The sequence below is a fragment of the Gallus gallus genome, chromosome 8 (genome assembly GCF_016699485.2).
Source record: "Gallus gallus isolate bGalGal1 chromosome 8, bGalGal1.mat.broiler.GRCg7b, whole genome shotgun sequence".
Lineage (NCBI taxonomy): Eukaryota > Metazoa > Chordata > Aves > Galliformes > Phasianidae > Gallus > Gallus gallus.
In genome coordinates, this window is record NC_052539.1 from 24,271,049 (window position 1) to 24,295,718 (window position 24,670).

At 40.8% G+C, this 24,670-nt stretch overlaps 2 protein-coding genes across 2 annotated transcripts in view; one reads left to right on the top strand and one right to left on the bottom strand.

The window, feature by feature from the left end:
* The window catches only part of CPT2 (carnitine palmitoyltransferase 2), a 60,147-nt gene that overhangs the window by 4,392 nt on the left and 31,085 nt on the right, over window positions 1-24,670 (top strand). The window contains exon 2 of the mRNA XM_040704679.2: window positions 9,114-9,249. The gene's annotated coding sequence lies outside the window, so the exon portion shown is untranslated. The remainder of the gene's footprint in view (window positions 1-9,113; window positions 9,250-24,670) is intronic.
* Window positions 3,649-24,670, bottom strand: part of SLC1A7 (solute carrier family 1 member 7) — a 45,049-nt gene continuing 24,027 nt past the window's right edge. The window contains exons 4-11 of the mRNA XM_426662.7: window positions 23,589-23,631; window positions 22,238-22,457; window positions 20,750-20,849; window positions 19,685-19,918; window positions 14,028-14,222; window positions 10,846-10,980; window positions 6,854-6,953; window positions 3,649-4,979 (exon numbers count right to left, since the gene is read on the bottom strand). Coding sequence (XP_426662.2) covers window positions 4,743-4,979; window positions 6,854-6,953; window positions 10,846-10,980; window positions 14,028-14,222; window positions 19,685-19,918; window positions 20,750-20,849; window positions 22,238-22,457; window positions 23,589-23,631 — 1,264 coding nt within the window. The 3' untranslated portion in view covers window positions 3,649-4,742. The remainder of the gene's footprint in view (window positions 4,980-6,853; window positions 6,954-10,845; window positions 10,981-14,027; window positions 14,223-19,684; window positions 19,919-20,749; window positions 20,850-22,237; window positions 22,458-23,588; window positions 23,632-24,670) is intronic.

Sequence of the window (24,670 nt, forward strand, 5' to 3'; positions counted from 1 at the left end):
ATCTCTTCTGTGGACTTCTTTCTGAATGCTGCAAAATCAGGTATTTTTCAGCTGTTATTATTACTGCAAAAATTATTATTGCAAAAAGATGTGCAGTAGCGTCCCCTTGGAAAAACCTATGTTGCTTTTCTCCTCAGCCAGCTTAGTGCCTGGAGGGGAAAACCAGCTCTTCCTCATGGCTGCTGCCACTGTAATGAAAGGGAGCTGTCTTGATGTAAAAATGCACCTGGGCTTTCACTAGAGACAGCCACAGGAGTACTCAGCATTGTGCAGATCAAAGGCTGCCTGAGTTTTCCAGATGCAGTTCAGTTCCTGGGTTACACATTTTGCTTTGCACACAGCAACCACTTTCTGTTAGTAGTTACTTCATTTTTTGTGGAAAGCACAAGGAAGACTGAGGTCATTTTCAAGGCTATCCATCTGGCTTGAAGACCTGACTTTCCGACTGCCCAGAAAATATGTCAGATCTGCTCTGCCGTTGTTAAAGAGGGACTAATATTGATGTTGATGTTTGTTGTAGCGTTGAAAGAGAGAGCTCATCAAATAGTGATGCTACAGAGCTACTGTGTTTTCTAAGTGCTTTAGAATTGCGTGTGTAACATGGAGACAGACTACACAGTCTGTTTCAACGAGTTATTAAATTATTTTATTTGTATATTGGGATTTGTATATAGTACCAGTTCAGGTGCTGTAAATAAGCTTAGCTGCAATTAAGACATCGGTTCCGTGCAGAGCTGTATTTGGGTTGGCAACCAGAAGCTCCAGGAGCCAGTGGGATGTGTCAGTGCCCCGGCTGGGGCTCCTTCTCCCTAATTCTAGTTCTGATTTTTGCACAAGGATTCATTACAGAAGTTTGGCACTTCAGAGCTTCCTGGATGTTGGCAAAATCCTCAGAAACCTGCTTTCAGATGTCTGACAGTGTTTTATACCACAATAGTCTGCAGCAATGTCTTCTCTGTAGTATCTCCAGAATAATGCAGCTGCAGATGAACCTCCATAAAACTAGTGCCTCTGATAAGTATGTGTTAATTTAGGTAATTTCCCCAGTTATTTCTTCCATAGCTGTATCTAATACATCATCCTTCTTCATTTTCTTCTCTCCCTCCAGCATGCTCCCCTAGGATGTCATGAGTATATTTTTAACAGCCAAGTTCCCTTCCCTCTCAGCAGGGGGAGGTAACTTCAAAATGCCATTGAATGTTGCCACGTGTACTTGAATGTATTCCACGCAAACTGTTGTAATTAGCGACTGATTGATTTTTACATAAATGTTTTGAGTTTGTGAGGGTAACGGGCTTGCTTAGCTGCTCTGACAGTGGCAGAAAGGTATTTACCAACACAAAGCCTGCACTCCTATTCAGTGGTCAGCAGCTTCATTATTTTCATTGGACTGAAGTGCAATTATAGCTGGAAAATATGAACTGATCTGTACATGCATACATGCTGTGGAACCTGCTGCTAGCCTAATTGCACCGTGTGTCAAGCTGCTTGACAACAAACACCATGAGACACAGAAAACAGAAAACATGGAGGAAAGCTCGTACTAAAAAATGCTATAACTTCAGTCTTTGATTCTCTACAGTTGACAGTAGTGGCTTATGTTCTGTGTTAAGAACGACTGCAGTAGCAGTCACATGCTGCAGTCAAGCTCGTGCTACACTGAGCTACATATACATATTTACCAGAACGAAGAACTGAAGTGCTGCAGTCTGCTAAATTGGCATAATTTTTAGGATGAATGGGAAGCAAGTATTGGTATAAAACCCAGGTTAAGGCAGATATATGTAAAACAGTAAAAAGTAACAATTCATTTCAAAGTTGCAAAGCAAAACTGGACAGTCCGTGAATGGAGTTTGTATGCAGAAGGTTCATTTTAAAATGTCCTGTTGATTCCATAAAAATGTGCCCTTCACACATGAGACTTCCCATTCCCTACATGCCAGATAGAGTATAAGGGGGTACAGCTGTGGATTTCAGTATTGTGCAGGGTTTGTGCACCACAACCAGCTGCTTCTGTTGCTCATTTATCCATCTGAAGTTCACCTTGTAGAAGTCACACAACTTCTTTGCACTGGAGTTGGCTTGGATATCTGGAGATGTCCCTAAGCTAAAGCGTGGCACACTGGGTTAGCTGGCTCAGGCAAGCAAGCAAAGGGATTTGCACTTTACAGTCAGCCAGAAGTTATATGTGGATGGAGAGGAAGGTGGTGGTAAGGCTGGCAGCACTTTCTGCTTTGGCATGGGGTGTGGGCAGACCCATCCAAAATCTCCTAGTTTGGAACGAGGTATTTTAAATCTGGGATCTACAAGGCCTTTCTTCATCATTTCTCTCTATTCAAAGTGACTGTAAAGTGGCTGTGCTGGCACAGCCAGTGTGCAGAGATCCTTCCCTCTCCACGTGAGCTTACACTGCTTCATCCCTGTCTGCTTGTTCCTGTCCCCGTGTCACCCCTCCACTTGTGCTGGCACAACTGTTTGTTAGGACTGCACTAAAAACATATGTGAACTGGTTTGAATTAAAACTGCTCCTCATCTGCTTATTCATCTGGCCTCCTAACTGGTTGGGTCTGTACAGCTGGGGAGGAGGGGAGGCCTGGGGAAGCAGGCAGGGCTGAGGTCAAAGCAAGATGCTGTCTGCTAGCTGGTGCTGCTGCCCACTCAGTGAGCTTCAGCCCCCTGAAATCACACATTCTGATGGCACTGCAGAGCAGGTGCATTACAGGACTTCTTCAGAGCAAATTGTTCTGAATAACATCAGGGTTTTTTTATTCTATGTGTTCTGTGTTCATTGTTCTTCACTCTAGGATCAATCAAGAAAATAGTTACCATAATTTCTGTTAAAGTTGGACATCTCTTGATTACAGATCAATTGCCTCGAGTACCTGACAACTGTATGAAAAGCTCTGAATAATCAAAAAGTGATTATTTAACAAGCAACCAGAAGGAGCGACTGTACTGGGGTGTGTGGGATGGATGTTTGTGCAGAATACAAACTGGGCAGACGGCACGTCAGCAGTGAAATTGTATGTATCTTGCAAAGCGTCCATACAAAAACAACTGTATTAATTGTGTTGCTACAAATCTCCCCCTGTGTGATGGGAAACTGCTGAATTGTGACATACCCTGGTTAGAAATGGACAAAAAAGAAGCAAGTCTCAAGGTCAGACCCTGTGGAAGCAACTGGGACTTGGACCTCTGGAATTATGGGCAAATAAAATGTATTTGTTGGTTCTCACTTCCCCATTCAAAATTTAAGCTACCTCTACACTACAGCCCTCCGAGGTGACTAATCAGTGTGTAGGAAAAGAATTTTCTGAACAAGGACCCCTCAAAGAAGAGGTGAATATGCACATGCCAGGAAAACCATTAATCATGTGCGTGAATCATTCCTGCTTCTGGCAAGTGTAGGCATTGTTCTTTTTGACTGGGTTCTCTTTTGCTGTAGGTGGGAGGAGCGTATTAGAATAGCAGGCACGTGTTATCTGAAACTGATATGTCCCAAGTAGCTACATATAATATGTCAACTGTGTTGGTAGGAACTAGTATGTAACCTCTGGATCAACCCCCAGATTTGAAAAGGTTTCCTCACTTCCACTGTTCTTTTTGGCAGAGAAAGAGGGCATCAATGGTAGAAGTGCACAGACAGCCTGGTTTTGAAACGGCAAGTTTATTAAAAATGTTCTCTATCACAAATGTTGGAAACATACTCAGCAGATTTTATTGTAACTGATTCAATAGATTATGCCAAGGGTATCACTTTCAACGTAGTTTGAACACTGAATCATGAAAAATAGTCCAGTTTCCCCAGCAGACTCCCCACAAAACCCCAATATTAGTCAGCATCGTGTTCTAGTTTGAGTTCAGTCTGCCCTTAGGATGAAGTGTACGGTTCAAGAGCTCAAGCTTCAAATTGGTACATATTTACACAGAAGGGCCTACGGGCTACAGGGGAGGACACATTAGCACCAGTGCTTATGGATTTGGGCTCATGCTGCCTCTGCCACTGCGTGTGCATGGTACTGACTCTACTGAAGAGTTAGGTTAAAAAAAGGTTAATAAATCTGGCACTTGGAAGGCAAACTGTGCTCTTCAGTGACTTAGGATCGTGGTGTTACGTATCACACTTGAATGCCTGTCTCTGAAAGCTGCCACTCAGAATTACCTTGCTGCGCTTGCTTGCAAAAATGCACACTTTGCTTCACCTTGGCTTGAGGTGTTTGGTGATATGTACATTTTCAGATCAAGAAATCAGTGTGGTTTTCTTACTGCTAAAACTAAACACAAAGTCTGTAGTTAAAGGATCGTACACAAAATTAGTGTCTTTAGCAGTTTTGGTGATACGCTTTTACAGAGCAAAAAAGAGATATAAATACAGCGTTTGCAATTACTCAGGTTCACAAAAAAGGCTTTGGTTAGAAAATCAGAAAGGGACAAATAAAAAAAAAATAGAAAAAACGAAGCCGAAGGAGTGTCAAATACCAGATTGGAGTCAAATGAGTGCAGAATAAAACAGCAGCCATCCATTAGTTAGTTTCAGTATTGAAATCTTCCACCTAAAGAAGCCCGTGTCTCTTGCAAGCTGTGTGCCTTTCCTGACGTTCACAGCTGGTCCCCTCGCTCCGGTACAAGCAGAGTGGCGAGAATTCCACGTTTCTGTTCAAGGCAAAGAGTCCCTCTTCCAGCTGTGAGGTAGAGATTGGGTATCAGGTCACTGGGATATGAGCCACCACTGAGTGTAGCGGTTACACGTTCGTTTCTAGTTCATTTATTTCAATAGTGCAGTGGTCTTTACTGTTGGATTTCTTAGTGTGGTTCTCCACTGGGCTTTCTTCTTGCTCCACTTGTACAGGTATGTGCTGCTCTAACTCTTTCACTGTTTCTGGTCCACGAGGTTCATTCATGGTCTTCACACAGCCGTTTCTCTGGTAAGCCACAATCGGGTGGATGTTAAGAGGTTTAGTCTCACAGATCAATGGCACCTATATGAAAAGCAGTAAGATTTGGAATACAGCCACTCTTTGCTGTGTACAGAAGGAAGGGAATTTTTACTTTGGAAGCTTCTAGTCTGTTCTGCATTCACCAGGATTATCTGGGACCTCCACACTTTCAGGACCTGTTCATTATATACACTAAAGCATCTTTGCACCACCTGGATAAAGTTAAGGAGTCTCTAAGTATGGAAAAATGCAAATCCTACTACAGCTCTAATTTAGCTTATACCCACAGTAAAACCTTTTTGCATCAATAAGCGATATAAATAGTGTAAATAAAGACTACAATTTCAGGTTCGATGGATATGGACTCAGTATGCTGAGCTTTGAGCAGTGGTTCCTCTTGAGTGCAGTTATAGAAACCAGGAAGTCATTTGACGTGGCTTTCTGCCTTTCTTCTAACCCAGCGTACCAATACCTGTCTTTCCAGTTTGTCCTATTTCTAAAGACATAACGAGAATTTTATTGAGTGATTCAGATGTTAAATATTTAAGAGTCCTTTAAATCAAACCAGAAGTTCTGATGGGGAAAACAAGACGTAAATACTGGAGAAGATGTGGGCTTGCAGCTGACAAAATTTGGCCTTTGGGTATACGTTACTAAGTCCACAAATTACTCTGCCAAAACTTATGGCAGACTAACAGTATATTTTAATACAATTATGGAGCGAGATGCAAAGAAAAATCTCATCACAAATGACTAAATAATCCCTTGGGAGGGATTTTATATTCTTGAAACATCTCTTCTTGAGTTCCAGTGGAGTTCTAAATTCAGCAGTGAAATGTCAGGCCTGCATTATGCACTCCTGGCTCTGTGCCTGCTGACACACCTTACCATTAAGTTGTTGTGTTCGCTTTTTTGTAACCAGCTGCACGTGTAGCCCAAGTATTCAGGCCTAATCCTGTCATCAGTAATTACTGCAGGTGCTAAGCACCTCTGAGGACAAGACCTTTACAAAACTTGAAAGAGTTGGAATTTTAAATGCATGTTCCAATAAGGCCTGAGAGTAGGATTTATCTGAAAGACTGTCTGGACAATGGCAGAAATAATGCTGTCAATAAAACTTTGCTGTTAGTACTGCTGATTTTAAGATCTGTAGGTGAGTAGAATACTCCAGATGACACACAGAAGTGAAACATGCCTTGTGAATGGCAGTCACTGCAAAGAACCTTTTCTGTATAACCTGTCCTGGCCCTGCGAAAGAAAGCTCGCAAAGGTCTGCCAGGAGCTGGAATGGTTGGGGATTGGCACCTCTCAGCATGGTGGGCTCACTGATTTAGGAATCTCCTTCGCTGAGAATTGCAAGGAAGATTATGAGAAGGCATTCCAGGCATAAGAAAAGACTGAGTGATGCATGCCAAGAAAGAAGGAAAAAAAAGCATGGGAGTGGAGGGAGGCAGGGACAGATGTGGTGGGCAGGGGCAGGGAGTTGGATGTGGCTGCTTTTGTTGTGAGCTTATTGTTTGTGCATATACACCCCTATGTGCATACCCAAGCGTTTGTCACCCGCTCTGCTGCTGGTCCTACCTTCAGGAGCAGCACACCTTGTCCAGGCTTGGGTACTGAGCACAGAGCTCAGCTCCAGCATTGCGTGTGTGTGCAGGACAGCACAGCTGCTCCTTCTTGCTCTGAGCCCCAGCGTGCCAGATACAGGCTGCCAAGAGTTGAACTTGAGTGGCTTTTTGCATAAACTCATGAAGAAAGACTCTTTCACCTATCTGTCTAAGCAGCCCATTGCCCAATTCTGCCCTCTGTCTGAAATACCTTTACATTTTGTTTGGAAACAAATGTGGGAAGCTGAGAGCTGGCAGGCTCTGCCGCAGCACAACACACTGTCACACCCTGGCTCGCGGTGTTCTTACCTCATCGCCATCCTTGATGAACTCCTTCCGGCAGATGTGGGCCATAATCCCTGCAGCCAGGGCATCTCCCAGGACGTTGATCATTGTTCTAAACCTGTCTCTGGTAAATGACAAAGTTAGGGTAAGTTGTTGGCTCTTTGGGTGCATGCCCATACCTTCATCACTGCACTATTTATAGCCAAAAGTCAGTTTGGCTATTTTTACAGGACAACAACTTCAGAAGTTAAGTTATTTAGCTGCTTCACTGGGTTTTCCAGTCTTTTCGGAGCTTAGTGCACTGTGCCTCCACATGCTCTCTGGCCAGCACCTTGACATCTCACTGAGAACTGCAGCCACAGTCTGATGCAACGGTTCCACGAAAGCAAGATCACATATCCCACTAGTTCTGTGGTTGTGTTGCTTTCTTTTTTTTGTGTTAAAAAAAGAGATGGCAGCAGAAGGGCAGTCTGACAAAGTAGCATCTGACATGGAAGTGCGTATGAAGCAAAGGGTGGAATTGAATTCCTCTACAGGGAAAACAGGGCACTCACTGACATTCACTGACAATTGCTCAGTGTTATGGAGACCAAACGGTGGATGTGAGCACAGTGAGGCAGTGAGCGGTGTGTTTCAGCAGTGGTGACAGTGGGTCACATTTACTGGTGAAAATTTTTACAGGCACAGCATGCAGCCTCTTGTTCATCTGTGGTGAAAATGCAAAGCCAATGGTGATGACTATGTTGAAAAATAGTGTTTTGTAGCTGAGAATTTATCAAGTCGTGCTATTATACTCTTTGTATCTGTCATAGTTTCCATGGAAATAAATAGGAGGCATTAGTTTTGGTGTAGCCTACATATATGCTGCCCAAGGTAACTCCTCTTCAGTCAGTGCTGCCCAGGCAAGCCAGAAGGTTGGACACCTATGTGCTATTGCTTCCCTTTGCATGCACACTGATCCAGCACTGGAAAGTCTTAGCACAGCAGATCAAGACTTCATCTGTCTGCTTTTTTATGTTGAGCTCCAGTGCTGTGGCCTCATTTGGATGCTGCTGATGCAAATGTCTTAATTCAATGCAAGTAAAGGGCAGCCAGTCCAAACAGTACCTTGTAGTAGGTATCAAGATCCCAGTCCTGCATTCTTAAGCAGTCTTCTCAGCAAGAAGATCATTGTATAAATAGGAATTACAGAACACAATTAAAAGATACTCAGAAGATTGCTAAATAACTAAACTCACAATCTGAGCAGGGAGTGACCACTTACTAACTTAAATCCTCTCCATTTCTGAATAAAGCCATATTTGCCCTGGCACCTCTGGCTCCTAAAGATTCTTCATTTTCAGTTACCTTTTTTTCCAATTTCACTTTTTATGTTTGACAGTATTGGGTATACATACTGTTTCACTATATTTATGGAATCAGTTCTTCCCTATTTTACATCTTTTACCCACCGCCATCTCAAAAATATTGACTGTAAATACACCAGAGTAAGTGGTTGCCATGGACAAGTGCTTCACTTGAAACTGCTTGGAATCTATTAGTTAAAACTGGTGAGATTTCAAATAGGTGATATAGTTTTTAAGGCTGAAATATATCACATTTTTCCAAGAAAAACATTCACATCTGAAAGATGTGTCAAATTGGTAACTTAATTTATAAATGTGAGTTATAAAATGGAGGCTCAGAAATGTCCAGATGTTTGGCTTATTAAAGGTAGTGACAGTCCAATATCAACAATGCCCAGATTTCTGATCCTGTAACTGAATATAGAAAAGAAATTGAAACTGTGTGCTGAGGTTTTTTTCTCCATATATTTTAGGCATGTAATCTATGCATGCAAATGTTTGTGCAGTTGCTTGCCTAACTAGAAGAAAGAGTTCTTGCATGAAATGTTATTTGCCTGTGCTGTTATCCAAATCATATGTGCAATCGCAAGTAATTTCATCAGATTTCAGCGCCTACACCTAAATGTGTTTGTTGAATTTAGTATCCAGTGCTAAAGTTGTTTGCTGACTCCATTTTTCTGCTACCTGTTGTTCTGAGTTTGGGTTTTGCCTTGAGGAAAGTTCCCCCAACCATGTTTAGTTAAGAAGGGAAAACTGTTACAGCACAAACTGGGAGATGTTCCTGGTACATGTAGGCTTCCTCTTGGTTGACCATCAGATTTGGATTCATGGAAGGCTGTTCTGGAATGTTAATTTTGGACTGTGCAAAGAGCTGTGATGGAGAAGAAGTTGTATGAGCAGAGCTCCAAAGTTTATATTCTCTATCGGTCTCTGATTAGGATCTGCTCTGAAGACAGAATTGTTTTGAGGAAACAGAGCACCATACTGAAACTCTTAAGAAAATGGATAGCCTGGCACATTGTTGGACCAATCCTGCTCCGTGTTCCTGTCTGCACGCAGATATCTGCACCACATGTGAGTAAAACCACATCACACACCACTGAAATTTCTCAACTAAGAGGCCAACCTCCTGCTCATAGCATTTCTTTCAATGCAAACACTTGCAGCAAGTGTTGGAGTGGTATCTGAGCTTTAGAACATATTATAATTAAAGATGCAAAACTTTTATCTTGTATTCAGTAAATGAGCTGAGAAACATTCTAATTTTCTTCTTTTGTTTCCAGGCACCAGCAAAAGGTATGTAGTCCACATACATGTTATGTCTACCTAAATGAGTTGTAATACCTTCAATGCATTGTAATGGGTATTTCAGTCTTCTGAGATCATCTAATCAGCCTTCTTTAAGCATTCTTCGTACTCTGGTGCTTCCAAAGCTAATATTGAAAATATTCATCATGTCACACCATGTCAACCATGTTGACACTTTGCATCTGCAGACTCTTGAAACCACATGCTGAAATACTGAAATATACTTTGTATATGAAAGTTCATCCACAAAAGACAGAAAATTGAGTCTGTTCCTTGCTCACTTTTTAATAGCATCTGGAACTGTAGCCTGAGTGAGTTTTTGTTTTGAGATGTTTTGTAAAACAAAAAGCAGAATTCCCATATACACTGGAAGACTTACTGGAAAAACAATGAAATGCTGATGTTGCAAGAGCTGGGTGAAAACTAAGCAATATAGAGGGATAAGGGCTTTGTAATACAGCTTAAAATACTTTCTGAGTTTTGTTGTGCTTCTACAACTGTGGAGCTTCAATGACTAGTGGTAGAAAGGCTGCTTTATAAAACGTGAACAGCCATTCCCACATTTAGGTACTCCCAACAGATGCTTTTTTTCCTTCACATGAGAATATTCCTGATACTTGTAAAATAAAATGTGTCATAGAATATGCAAACAACACATTTCTCATGATTCCTATTAGCAATAATAATATTCAATTATTCTGGACAGGAAAGTAAGTAATTCCTTCTCACAGTTCTTTGTAGAAAAATTCGTTGACTTGAAGTTGAACAAAATGGGCACCATAACAGAATGGACTTGTGATACATTTTTACACAGAATTCTGACATAACTAAACTTCACTGCATTAAGATTGGTAATGGAGATATATTTCACACAGATGATTTTTTTTTAGAAAAGGATTGTTTCTTTGTGAGTATATTTGCTAGTTATGTAACTATTTGAAATGCCAGTGAGCTAGGGACCAGTATTTTACCAATCCATCATCTTCCTAGACTATTCAAAATATGTTTATTTCTTTATGGACATTGACATAACAAGATAAGAGTCCAAATAAATCATCTATTGTGAATTTTTAAGTTACTTCTTCTCATGGGTAACAGGAATCCCTTCTAGTCTGAATACATCAAGTTTCAGCTTCTGTTTCTGCTGCAAAATCCTCAGTGATTAGGGATCCAGCAAAGTAACTTCTGCACTGAAACCAGCCCTGGCAAAACACATTTCCTAAGAGCGTTGGCTCCTCATCCTTGTCCAAAATACATACTTCCCCTGCCTTTTAGGTATATTCATAATAATACCTTTGGAGAACATTTGGCTTTTTAACAGTGTTGTCACACTGGAAGCCTCAGATGCTTAATGTTACTTACAGTGCCCAGTCAACAGCAATGATCAGTGTGATGTCATCCGTTGGGAGTCCGACTGAGGTCAGGACAATGACCATTGTCACCAGGCCAGCCTGGGGGATACCAGCAGCTCCTATGCTGGCAGCCGTTGCTGTGATGCTTTAACAAAGAGAGAAAGGAGTAAGCTTTACCAGTGATGGATTGCTGGTGTTTGGTATACAGAAGCCAGCTCAAAGAGCAAGGACAAGCCAAACCTCTTCTATTTAGCACTGCCCAGTGCTAAATTCTCACACTCTACCTTTGCAGCCCTCCCTTTGGTAAGGAAGTTCTGTGTTCTCCCTTGACCTCACAAGTGAGGAGAAAGGAGGCTGCCAGGCTGTGGCCTCTCTGAGTGATGTCAGCTCTGGTAGGTCATGTCACCACCAGTGCCATGAGCCTGCCAGTGCTGCTCCCTATGGCTTCAGCCTCGGCAGCAGAGCTCTCTGCAGACTTCTCTGAGTCATCACTCGTGGCTCCCGTGCCAGGCAAATCCTGTGCTGGCAGCAGTGAAGGCCTTTCATGTCAATCCACACACAGAAGCTAGGCCAAGGGTAAAGAGGCTAGGCCAAGGGTGAAGCTTGCATAGCACATGGCTTTGCATATTTGGATCCAAATGTGAAGCAAGCACGAATGTGACTGTACCTCTTCAGTTTCAGGAAAGTATTTTTACTTGACCTTCACACCATTTTTTCAGGCAGGTGAGCAGAAATGAATGGGACACCAGAGCAAGAGTGGACCTGGTGGGCCTAACATTTTCTTCATAATGCTATCTTTAGGGGATGGATTTAATTCCTTTTTCCAGGAGCAGAAGTAACTGTATATATTCATTCTCTCCTATATGGCCACCTCCAAGAACCAGGCCATCCAGCAGAGAGACAAAAAAAAAACCAGAATTTTGACTATTGTAAATGGGTGACATAAAGTGTATGCGGTGATAATCCACTGCATTCATTGATCCAGAATTTCAGAGCTTTTGGCAAGCACCTAAGCTTTGTCAGCCTTCTTTGATGGAAAATGAGCCTAACAGTATTCACCCGTATGGAAACTGAGACAGAGATATCCAGTATCTTGCTCACAGCCATACAGTGTACCAGTAGAGCAGCCTAAGTATTTCTAACTAGAGCCCTTCCCTGAAATAAATACATTTGTGTGTGGGTGTGATGGGGGAAGAGAAAGGTTTAAAACTGAGTTTTGAAAAAGTTAGCATCTTAATGGCATTTTAATAGGCATAGTATAGATAGGAAGGAAGGTACTGAAGCTCAGTAGTTGTATAAGAGATAAGTATAACGAATATGGATAATGAAAAGTGCTCTAAACTTGCTTGCTAATTACAACTGCTTCTGCCTTCCAGGTCAGTTCAGGCAAGAATGTTTTGTGATAGGGAGCAAAAATAAGAATGCTTATCCAACATTGTACAGGCAAGCTCATCTGCTTCTCCACTGTATTTTGACCTCACTGTAGATGTTTCTTCCACTAATTGGCTCAGTTGATAGGAATATGATCTTTATTCTCTTTTTCTGCCACGTCTAGGTTTGTATAACCACACTGATATAAACTGCCAACCTGGATTTTACAAACTGTGAGCAGAGTAGGCTGATTATTTTTCTAACGTTTTTCAAAAATTATCCTGGCATCCAGTGTTTGAATTTCAACTCTCCACCTCCTAGAATATCTGGATTTAGGGAAGGTTTGGCCCGTAGTTAGAACTGGGCTTCAGATATTCTTTAGGTACTGAATCCACTGTGAATTCCTATTTTCCCTTCTTTTGTAACCCAGCTTTTTCATTTCTTTTCCTTTTTTGGGGGGATTTTTGTAACCTTAATTTGTATTTTCCTTTTACTGTCTTCACTTTTTTGTTGTTGTTGTTGTTGTTGTTGTTGTTACACACTAGTACTTAATATAGGCAGTGAAAATAAAAAGATAAAAGAGGGTTCTGCTAAGTAAGAGTTAGAACTTACCTTCTTGCCATTTACCATCGCCCTCCTCCCTCCTTCCTAATTTTTAAAATCACCATTCTCTGCTTCAAGGTATATGTACTGTCTGCCCATAGTCTGAGCCATATTTTGGGACCACATTCTAAAAACATCCCCAAATTCAAAATCACAAAAGACTAAACTTTAGTACAGGAGCATTCCAATAACTTTTAGTGAGAAGGAGAGATAACCCAAAGCAAGAGCTCATATGGGCACAATTTGTTTCTTCTGCTAACTGTAAGCAGATCTTGCCAGAAGTCAATCAGCAAGACCCAGCTGTCATCTGGGGCTAGTTTCAGGACTTCTTCCTTTTTGTCATGAAGCTTTTCAAGTTCAGCAGAGGATGGACAAGGCCCAGCAGAGTAAATGGGGCAGTGATGAGGTCACTGGGTGGGTAAGTAACCCGATCTCAAATGTGTTGCACAAGGCTCTGACTATGAAGAGTGTTTTTCTAATCATTTGTTCCCTGCTGGAAACCTACAGGTTTCAGTCCCTGAGGCATTCTTTGGAAGTCACTGGAGTTATTCTGGCAATAATTGTTCAGCTGGATCTTTTCTTTTGGATCCATTACCGACCTTTCAAGGACAGCAGTATGCAGCTATAGCACACTCTACCACCATGGCTGTTCATGAAGGCTTCTATTTTGACAAGCAGCAGAGAAGGCATCTAAAAAATATCTGAGTGCTGTGACATCTTGATGAAAACCTGCCCTGATAGTAGCATCCTTCTTCCTTCTCTGGCCTCACTCTCCCAAGTTTTGAGAGAGCTTCCTAACACCCATTATTCCCTATATCTAATACAGGGCTTTTAGCTTCTTTTTTTAACACCTTCTTCTTATGCAGAGATACAAACTAAAGTGAAAATGATTCTGAAGTTTAAAATAAAATTTTCAACACCAATAATAATAGTAAAATGTACCAACTTTGGTAAATGATCCAGGGTGTGCCTAAGGGTAAAAACTAGATAAATATTCTCAACCCTGCTATTTGCTTCTTTTAAATGGTACCAGTACAATTTCCCCTTCTACACTCCCTGATCTCCGCACTACTTAAAAATAACTGTCCTATGAGAAATGCGTGCTTCAAAAATTGTGAACATGAGTTTTGTCCTGAACATTTCTAGACACGAGAATCCTAAGAACATCACACTCAACTGGACAAGCAAATCTGGGTGTGTGGAATTTGAGGTTTATACCTTATAGTAATAATCTGCCCAAAATCCAGCTCATAGTTGTTTACTTGTGCAATGAAGATGGCAGCCACTGCTTCGTAGAGTGCGGTCCCATCCATGTTGATGGTGGCTCCCACAGGCAGCACGAACCTTGCAATCCTCCTGTCCACGTGGTTGTTCTCCAGCAAGCACTTGAATGTGATAGGCAGCGTGGCTGAACTGCAACATAGTGGACAGAAATACGCCAAAATTATTATTCTTCCTGGGGAACAGAATGAATTATAGAAAACCTTCTCCCAGAAGGGTAGATTCTGCACTGAGCACTGCTTTGTATTCCTTGGTCTGCACATGTGACTCACTTGCCCTGTAACTCATTTGCTTGAGTACTGGGGGATGAATGCAGTTGCACATACACATGCTAGAGTTATCTGCAAATTCTGCTTTCCAAAAAAATTAAAATGTAATTCTCTTTTTCCCTCTTTCTGAAGAAAAGGGACAGAAATCCTGCAGAGGTAGTGTTGTACACTCAAATGTAAGAGAGAGGAAACACACCTGCAGCTTATTATTAAAACCTTTGAAAACTAATGTGCACTGATTTTTTAAAAAGTTCCCTTCCAGGTCTTCTGAAGTAGAGAGCCATTTGTGAGCAGCAAGAATAGGCATAGACCAAGGAAAGGTACAAACTAAGAAAGGCTCTTAACTCACGGCAAGGAAATGCTACGTAAATACTTTAAAGTTACTTCTTAAAAGAGAGAAATAATCTGGGGGCAAGTATTGGTATCACGATACAGAGTTGTTTAATTTTATGCTCTCTTGTGAGCTACTTGCCCCTGGCAGTGAAACAGTGGTGTCTTCCCACTAGTGTGCACAGTCTGAATTGCTAAGTCACTGTGTTGTGAGTCTCACATCAGCACTTTACCTCTGCTGTCTTACAGTGACCATTATCTGTTCTTCAGGGAAAAAAAATAAACAAAAAACCCACACATTTGATCGACAGATTCTTTCTCAGACATTACATTTGACATAAAAAGTCATGAGGGGTTCTGAAAGCCCTGGTATCATAACTCCAAAGTTTCAGGAATGCATTAGCAAAATGTTTCCATGAGTAGGAGCTGTCATTTTGTATTTGTGCAAGCTGTTGTTGGAGGAAAAGCACAGTTGGTGTTTGGAAAGGAAAAGTAGCTTCCTGCAATAGAAATAATAGAAGGACCAAGAAAGGTCTATGACAGGATGCTTTCAATACAATCTCTCTGTTTTCCCCAGCCTTATCATGCCTGACTGGTGAATGATTTACTACGGTCACTGCCACGAAAATCTAGGCAAAAGAAATTCACTGGATGTGTGAATAAACAGAAGGGACAAGGAATTGAAAAATCTGATTACCTCTGTGAACAGGGTTATGTTCAGCTTTTCCATACTGGCAGTCCTAATACTTAATCAATATTTACTTTGAAAATGAAACAGAGCAAAGCATAACACCTCAAACTACACACTAGATGTCATTTCTCTCTTGGGCATGCATCTGCCTTTTTTTTTTTTACACATTCATTTGTGAATGGCTGAATTGCTTTATGCCTCTTTTATCATAAACTACTTAAAAAATAAGCAGTAATGCAGGTAACGCAGAGCAGAAAATCCTGGTGTCCTGGCACAGACATCTATTCCATACAGTCTCACTCAAATTTGGATCTCAGAGGTAGCAGAGTGTCTGTCCCGACTGCTGCTACTGAAAGAATGTCCCATATTTAAGGGTTTGGCTCTGGTTAATTACAAGTAGTAGCAAAGAAAGAACAAAAAATTTTCTACTATCATTTTTGAGTTATGGTCATACATTATTTCAATGGCTGAATAAAAAAAAACATTTAATAAAAATACACTAATTTATCTATCCAGTTAAATTAAGTTAAATTTGTGTTCTTGAAAGCAGCTTTATCCAGTAGTAAACAGAGGGGTAGAACTGTGAAGGCCTGACATGTAACATTTATTTGGAGGAAAAAATACTCTAAAGCACTGATCTTAATCTGCTAAGTCTTTTAAAACTTTCCTAAAGCTTTCAGCTCAGAGAGCTATCTTCTCCCCATGCTAACTCTAACAATTAAAAATACATTTTTAGAGTCTTATCTCAATTTTATTTTGGATAAAATGCTGCAGCTGCAGGGACTGAACATAAGCTAATGCTGGATCAGGCCAAGCTCTTAGTGGTGTGAGGCACAAAGACAGCTAGTCACTGTGGAAGAACAGCTGTTCAGCCTGCTCTGTTTATCTTATCATTCAAATGCATTTTGATATTTGCTCCAAAAAACCAACAAACTGATCTCATCTCTCCCTTTCGCTAAATCTGCCTTTAATTTACACTGTGCAATAGCCAAGATCTGAGTGTTTCATAAGCAGCAAAACCCTTGAACGAGTCATGTTTTATTGTTTGTCTTCAGAGAAGATGAAAATTGCTTCTTTTGATGGGATGTACCACTGAGAAGATGCTGATTTAATTCATTAATGGTATGGAAAGATGACCTAGAAAAATAAAACTCTCCCTCATACCATTGGAATGAGGAAAGCTAAAAACAAGAGGAATTTTTGTCTGTGGGCCAAATACTGCTTTTTAATACAGAGGTGACAAGATCAGGGTTAATGTGGGGGGAAGAAAGCAGCAGGTCCGAAATTCATGGCTATGCAGAAACTTTCACTGAGGGGAAAATGGGTTGAAATAATGTGCAGATCCAATGAAATTATTGCCACGAGATGACTGTTAAGTGGCTCCCAGGTTCCCTAGTGTTACATTCCTGGGTTTTGCACATGGTACTGTTTTTCCCTCATGCAGTTTGACTTTTTGCTTAAAAAGAAAGCTTTCCACAGGTGCAGACTAACTGGAATGAGTATCAGAACACTGATTTGTGGTTTTCTTTCTATCTTTAGATGTAGACATGAGCTGACAGAGAAACATCTGCAAGAAACCCATCAGTATACTTAAAACCAGCTCTTTGTTCTCTTAGATGATCTGAAAATCCAATACCCACATGATGAGTGTTATATAATGCCCCTGTGGCAAGTATTATTTAACCGAATACAGATGTGTTGACTATCGGGAGAAGCAGCTCTCCTGTCCAGACCCAATTACTTGTGCATTTGTGCATGTTCTTTTGGCAAAAGCTCAGTTATGTGCAGTATCCATTCCTTTCAGTGTAATGAAGGTGAAAAGTTCAGCCATCTCTAGACAAGACAATGCTATTTGAGAAGCAAAACATTAAAACCCATGTTGGGCCTATATGGATTTACAAAATATACACACTGGTAAGAAGAGGAAAAAATTAAATTCATCAAAAATATCTGAGCCTCAAACCTGGAATTTCAGAGCCATTCCTCCGGGCTCACTTTAACTTTGGTGGTAGCTTCTGCCAGTAGAGATAGTAAATCCCTTCCAGTAGCAAGTCCTGCTGGTGGCTGCTGACAGCCTGAGCTGCTGGCTGCTGCCAGAACTGTTCCCAAACTTTGAAGCTCTGTCTGACGCCTGCTGAGTACTCCACACTGGCTTTTTTGGGGACTTCCCTTGGAGCCAAACTCTCCTCATGAGAAGCTGAGTTCCTAAATGGATATGGGGGGTTCTAAGTGATTGAACACTGCCTAAATGTTAAACTTTGATGATCATTGTGATATGGAAGTCTTTTAGAAGGGCCATCTTACATTTACTAGAGGGCATGCATATTCTTTCCTTATACTACTGCAAATAATCAAGAGAAAAAAATAACTGATCTAAAAATTGCCAAACCAACTACAACTTTCTCCAAGTTGTAATATAACTCTGGCACTCATGTAGAATAAGGGAATCAAAACCCTGCAAGTAGATCTAGTTGTGTATTTTGGTTACCATATCACATCTGACTTTTTGTTTTATCACTATGACTAAGGCTCTTAGCACTGGAACATTTTCAGCTTTGAAATATGCTGTAACAAACCTTGGCCTGAATTTATTATAAGCTGCAAAGAAAGCTCTTTGTATATGTAGAGGGACTTGACACTCTCAAAGTGAGAGACACAGCGAGGAGATGAGGTCCAATGAAGAAGCAGTGAACTGCTTTGATAGGAGACAGCTATTTAAAAAAGCACAAGCCCTAAAAGACCAGTAAGGGATATGTTAAATGGTTATAAAATCAAATTGCAGTGATGGTGCAAAATAAGGAAAATTAAAAAGAGGAATCCAGTTTCAACTAAACCATACTTGATAATGGAATGTGTTGTGGTGAAAAAGTGAGCTGACTAAAGTAGGGAAAAAAAAGGGACAATCTATTCTGTAGCTGATAAAGGAGGAACAAAGTTTTCTCTTTTTGTTCCCTCAAAACAGAAAAATTCAGATGAGATTTTTAAAGGTTTTTTTTTTTTTTCCTAGAAAAAATATCTCTATTTCCTTATTCCTTTCTAGAAAAAGAGAATTAATGAAATAGCACAGAGAAAAAGCCTGCGTTGTCAGCAATAGAGCACCTTCAGAAATAGAACTCCAAGAACTCCTAGAGGAATAGGGCAGATAGTCAAGTGTGTCAAATGTGAGAGTAAGGAGCCTTTTCCAACAATAACATCTTTGAGTGTAAAATTAACATCTTACTTGAACATGGGGATGTGACGACATCACAAACTTCAAGCTTTCTATACTCTAATAAAACAGCCTGCCTTAATTATATAAACCTAATTAGAGTTTAAAACACCACCCAGCACATAATTTATTCTTGACTTTATATTTCTCAGTATGCTGCTCTTTATAGGTCAGTTAGGAGCAAACTATTAAATATGAAAACACCCTGTAAAGTGACACATGCTGGAAAGCCAATACATTACAACTGCGCTGAAATAATCACTCCCTCCTCTCCATTCTTTTAATGCCTATACATTCCTTCTGCTCTGCTTACTCTTGCCTTAATGTAAGTATATTTACGAGAGAAACAACCATCTGCATATGTGCTTCTGCCCCCACATTACCTTGTTGGACCTCATTGGACCTATAAGGAAATAATGAGCCTAATCAGGCCAGTGGAGTAGGAGTGAATGTCTTAGGCTCTTTTCCCAAGTCTGGCACAGGTCCGCCACTACTTCAGTTTTGTCTTTTGCGCTGTCCCTTGAGTACCTTTTACTGCTACTAATAAAAGCCACTTGTACCATGTACTGATAGGTACAGCTGCTCTTATTATTTCAGACTAACGAGCCTCCAGCCACAGATGCGACATTGCTGTCTTTTTGTTATATCAGCTATGTGGAAATGTGATTTCTGTTGTCCTTCATGTCTTATGCTGCATGATAGTCAATTCCAGGCCTTTCAAGAACCTTTCATCCACAATTTGGTCCACATTGGTGCTCTTTTTCTTAACCAGTTCATGAGATGTTTCCCATTTTACTCTTCAGCTATGGTTAAAGCTCACTGTACACTTTCCCTAGAAGGAATATATAAAATATTGTTCCTTGAGAACAGCTGAATATTTTTACACTGCTGGACAATATCTTGCGACCACAGTCTTTTCTTAATGTACCCAAACCCAAAGACTAAGATGAGTAGAAAGTGTAAAATGTTACCGTATGACTGAACTAGGAGGTTCTCTACCAATTCCAAAAATGTATTCTGGACAAACTGTGTCCCTCAACAGCTTCCACTCATAACTTCCAAATGTTGACAAACACGCACTGAAACTAGATAATACCTGGAGGAGGTGGCCAGAGCAATCAGCAAGGCTTGAAGAATCCCTCTGATAAAGACAATAGGATTCTTCTTGGTGATAAAGAAGTACATCATTGGCAGAATGAACAGCCCGTGCACAACCAGACCACACACTACAGTAATGGCGTAAAACCCCAGTTTCTTCCCAATGGCTGAAGGGTCGTCCATTTCTAAGATTTTACCAGCAATTAGGAACACGATTCCAAATGGAAAGTACCTGAGAAAAAGAAATGCAGTCATTAACAGGAGATAGTTCACTTCCACCAAACAGCATGAGGGGGAAAACTCCTGTATCCTATTCTCAGTGTAAGAAAAGCACCCACCCGTAAGTGACACAGCTGGACCCAGTTGTGTCAGGCCCGATGTGCCTAGGCCCTGTCCCACACCTGAGGAGCAGGCCCGAAGCACAATTCCTACTGTTCCTTTACCTGGGGTAATATTGCTGGTCAGGAATGAACTTAAAATATTTGGGTTCAGAAGAAGGCTCTGACTTTGTAGCTTAAGGCAGGTCATTTTCTTGGCAGCTAGGGAATGAGTCCCAGGCTCTGCTGTGCTGTTCATACTTATATGACAGTTGGAAACTGCTAAGTAGATGCTTATGCAGTCTTTGGAAGACATAAGAGAATTACCAATATGCATTAGACATGCTCTTGGACTGCCTGGGCAGAAGACTACCTAGTTTCTGAACTGTGGTGTTCACTGCAGAGACTGCCAAGCTAGCAGGAAGTACATTGGCTGCAGTACAGATCCTGAGGGCCCATTAGCTTAAGCAAGCTGAAACCAGGTGAGAATTTCTGTGGAGCTGTGCTACAGGGTATGGGAGTACTAGCCTGAGGTGCTCCCGTGTGTGGGCTGGATGTATTATAATCCACCCACCCAGCTACACTGCTGAGCAATATATGGGGTGCCTCTGTTAAAGTGACAGGGCATTCCCACAAGACTAAGGGTTGTTCACCCTCATTTATTTCCCTTAAAATAGGTTTATGCCATTTCTGTCAACATTTTTTTACTCTCTAACAAACAAAAGGTTACTAAAACTGTTACTTACCAAACAGCAACTGCCACTATCTTCATGACAGATTCATTTAAGCACTGACAAAAGCTGACCAAAGGAACACCACTGTTTCCCATTCTTCCCAACATTATACCTGCAAATGTAGGCATTTGTGTTTAACTTCTCGTGTGCCTTCATGCAAATCCCCAGAGCTTTTCTTCCCTGCTATAACTCAAGGTAAACTAAATGGGACATGGCTGGATGAATATAGATCTTTGTGCAGTAGGAGTAGACAATATATCTGAAAATCTCACCTGACGCAGACACAGAGCACTGGGGAGCCAAGGCACAGCCTTTTTCTTTGGCTCCCTACAGGGCTCTGTCACCCACTTGACATGTTTGAGGTCTCAGTGTCTCGGGTTTGTTTGTAGCTACTACAGCCAGGGCTGACCCAGCAGCTGGGGCTGTCATGTACGTGGCAGTAGAGGCAGTACTTTCTGTGCATCAGCCAGGGGGAAGCCAGCTCTCAGCTTCCATCTCTCGATTCCTGGGCCAGCAAGAGTTAGGGCATGGTAACAGTAATACATTCAGCTCTGTGAAGACAATGAATGGTTTTCTAAGAAGTCCTTAATTCTAATAAGAACATGTAATTAATTTATTCACGTCCAATAATTCTTGGCTGGAATATTGGTTGATGTGACACTGTACTTTGGGAATTGGCTATAAGATATAACAAACTGACGGACAGCCAATTTCCAGTGTTGCATATGGAATGCCACATACTGGAGAAATTAAAAAGAGAGAGAAATTTGCTAATTCTGGACTTGATTTTTGACCCCTTGTGCTTGTATGAACTGTAATATAATAAATACAGTCAAAATGTTTTACGGAACAACCATAGCTGACCATGGTAAGTTCGAAGAAGAAATTAGATAGTAGATAAAGAAAACTGTATCAGCTTTTTCCTGTAATCATCATCAGAACATAACCTTTGTCCTCATTAAGTAGGGCATATTAAGGGAGTGGTTAAAGTCCCTCTTCCTAATTCACAAAGATAACATACTACACGTGGCAACAGTGTTTCTTCAGCAAGTGAAACTAAATAAATCAGCTAGAGAGAAGCTCTTACAGTTCACTGAGATAAGCTACTAGATGGTATATAAGCACTGCAAAATGAAAAAATTAAAATGATGAAGTTTCAATAAAAGACAGGATCCACAAATTTAAAGCTGATTAACCAATATTCCTCTGAAACTCACCCATCATATCTCTGAGGCGTATTATCTGAACTGTGCTCTTAGATAGGGAAGTGATAGTTATATTTTACACTAATAATGTAATAAAATGTGATTAAGAATGGGTAAGAACAACAGGGCAGACTCCAAGGCAAAAACCAATTCACTGCTTGCTGAGGAGAACTTTAGTGAAGGACTCTGTCTGGAAGTAGGTTATTCTTATTCAAGAAACCCATCAGCCCAACCGTTATCTTTTTCTCTTAAATGGAGACTTGGATTATTGCAAACCAACATGTCTGAAACCTACCCATTGTGGCAGAGAATATCACAATCCCTAGCACATTCATGCCATCACTAGTGCCTGGCTCTGATTTGTAAATCACTTCAGGTGGAGGAGTGATGTCCAAGGCAAAATTCTGGACATTGGATCCATTCTCATCTTGGACTCCATATATTATAATGCGATGAGTTGTGCTTTCAGATGACGCTTTGTTAGCTTTAATGATGGGAATACTCTTGGTGCGATACTGAAAGAAAACAAAGGTTGTTTTTTTTTTTTTACTGTAATATCCCAGCACAAAATTAATAGTTAAAATCAGAGTTCATAAGTTCTTTGTTAAATAAGACTGTCTGTTAAGGGAACAGCATGAAAAGAATAACAGCTCCTGACCCTATGTGTAGAAAATGTTGGATTTTTGGCACAGCAAAAATCAGAATTTTCTAAAATCAGAGCCTTGTGCAGCAAACACACGACCTGATAGAGTTGCTTTAGACATTCCCTTGTGTTTCCTTTCCTACAGGACACAATCGGGAATTACTTCCCAGGTGTTCGATTGCCCTTCTCTTTGCCTCATGGAGTTTCCATTAAATATTCCCACAGATAAAATAATTACAGCCATTCCTCTTGCTTACTCATAACTTCTAGATAAGATTTTCTGGCCAAATTCCAATTTCAGCAGTTAAATTCTTCCTAAATGTTGCTTGAGTTGGATATTGTATTCTCTTCTTCCTTTATGTGGTGGTACGGTGCCCTCCAAGAGCAGAGCAAAGAATAGAATGAAAATGGGGTCCACATATAGATCCCCCTGCACAACCAGGATGTGTACTGGCTGCAGTCTGGAAGCAGCAGAGCTGTATTGTTAGCAGGACGAAGTGTCTTTGACTCATCCTCTCTCTGAGAAATGGCTATTGTGTGACTGACATAGCTCAGCACTAGCCTGAAGCACTTGCTGTTCATTTTGCTACTCAGGCTTGATCCTCAAAAGAGTTTGAGGTTTGTTACATGATATCTCAAAACAAAGCTTAGAATGCTATGCTGTAGCAAAAATGTAAAATCCTGAAGGATTGTCTTGATAAAGAAATGGAAAAGAATGTATCCACGGCCTAACCCATAACACAGCTTTGCTCCAATGGGAGCTCCAGGTGGGATGTTTACTGGACTTTTAAAATGATGTTGACTTACCAGTTGTAGTCAGGCTGCAAGACTGCTGAGGCTAGTGGAAATGAACTCATTAATTCTTAAATACTCAAGGTACTTGTAATATCTGAAGTAATACACAGTATCAACATCTGGTTTCTGTTTTATGAAGACATATCATGTGCATCTTTCTATGATGCTGGCTCACCTTTTCAGTGGTAAAAGAACAATAGCCACTTACCTGCTTGAATGTGGCTTCAACAAGGTTGGCTGGAAACATGTTCCTAGAAATGAACAAATAAAATCAATTCCATAGAACTGAAGGCAATTTCTGTTTACGGGGTCTCAGGTCTATGAGATATTAGTTATTTACCCTTAACAAGGGCTGAATGGTGCAGGAGGCTGCCATACAGATGTGACTGACTCAGCAAAGCACAGCAGGGAGACACTTCTTCAGAATTCATATTTTGGGACTCATTTCTAAATACTGGAGTGAAACCCAGGAAGTCTAGTCTTAGCTTCTGGCTCTACCACTGTCTCCGTGTTGTAACTGACAACATAAACGGTGTAACTCCCTTCCCCATCTAACTGGGGAGAAGAATATTTCTTTATTCTGCATTCTGTCTTGCTTATTTAGATAATGAGCTATTCAAGACAGAATCAAAGTTCATGGAGGTACTCCTGAGATCCCTGGGTGCTGGAATCTACTTTGGGACTTGAGGCACTTCTGTGAGAGGACCTACGAGCAGTAGTATGTCCTGATACATTTTCATCACTAAACTCCTAAGCAGTGTGGATTTTGCAGAGGTTTGGTCACAGTTTGCTTTTCAAACAGATTATCTGATTCCTGATTAAAAGAATTGAGACTAGAGCTGCATAGTCTCTGCTGTTAGTTTTGTTCTGAGGCTTCAGAGCAAAAGACTGACATGAGGCAAACAGTTTCATCTGTGCTGACAGCTGAGCTATAGCCCAAAATAATGACCATACACTCTGAGATCTGTGGTGAAACGGAAATATTTTTAATTCCAAAGGCGACTCATGTTCTTTTTTCTGAGTTTATCTCAGACCATAACATTTCACCCAATAATACCTGGAGTTAATTTATAACTTCTGTTTGAACTAGATTATTGCCTTGTAGAAAGTTATTTAATCATAATTTGAAATGGAGAGCGCACCCTCTAGAGGCTTCAAAGAGGAATAATTCAGCAAAAAAGCTGAAAAGTCAAATATTTCCATGTAGCATTTGAGAATCAATATTTGTATGATTACTCTGATGGTCCCAATAGAACTGATTTATTTTCAACAGCACCAAGTGTCTGAACC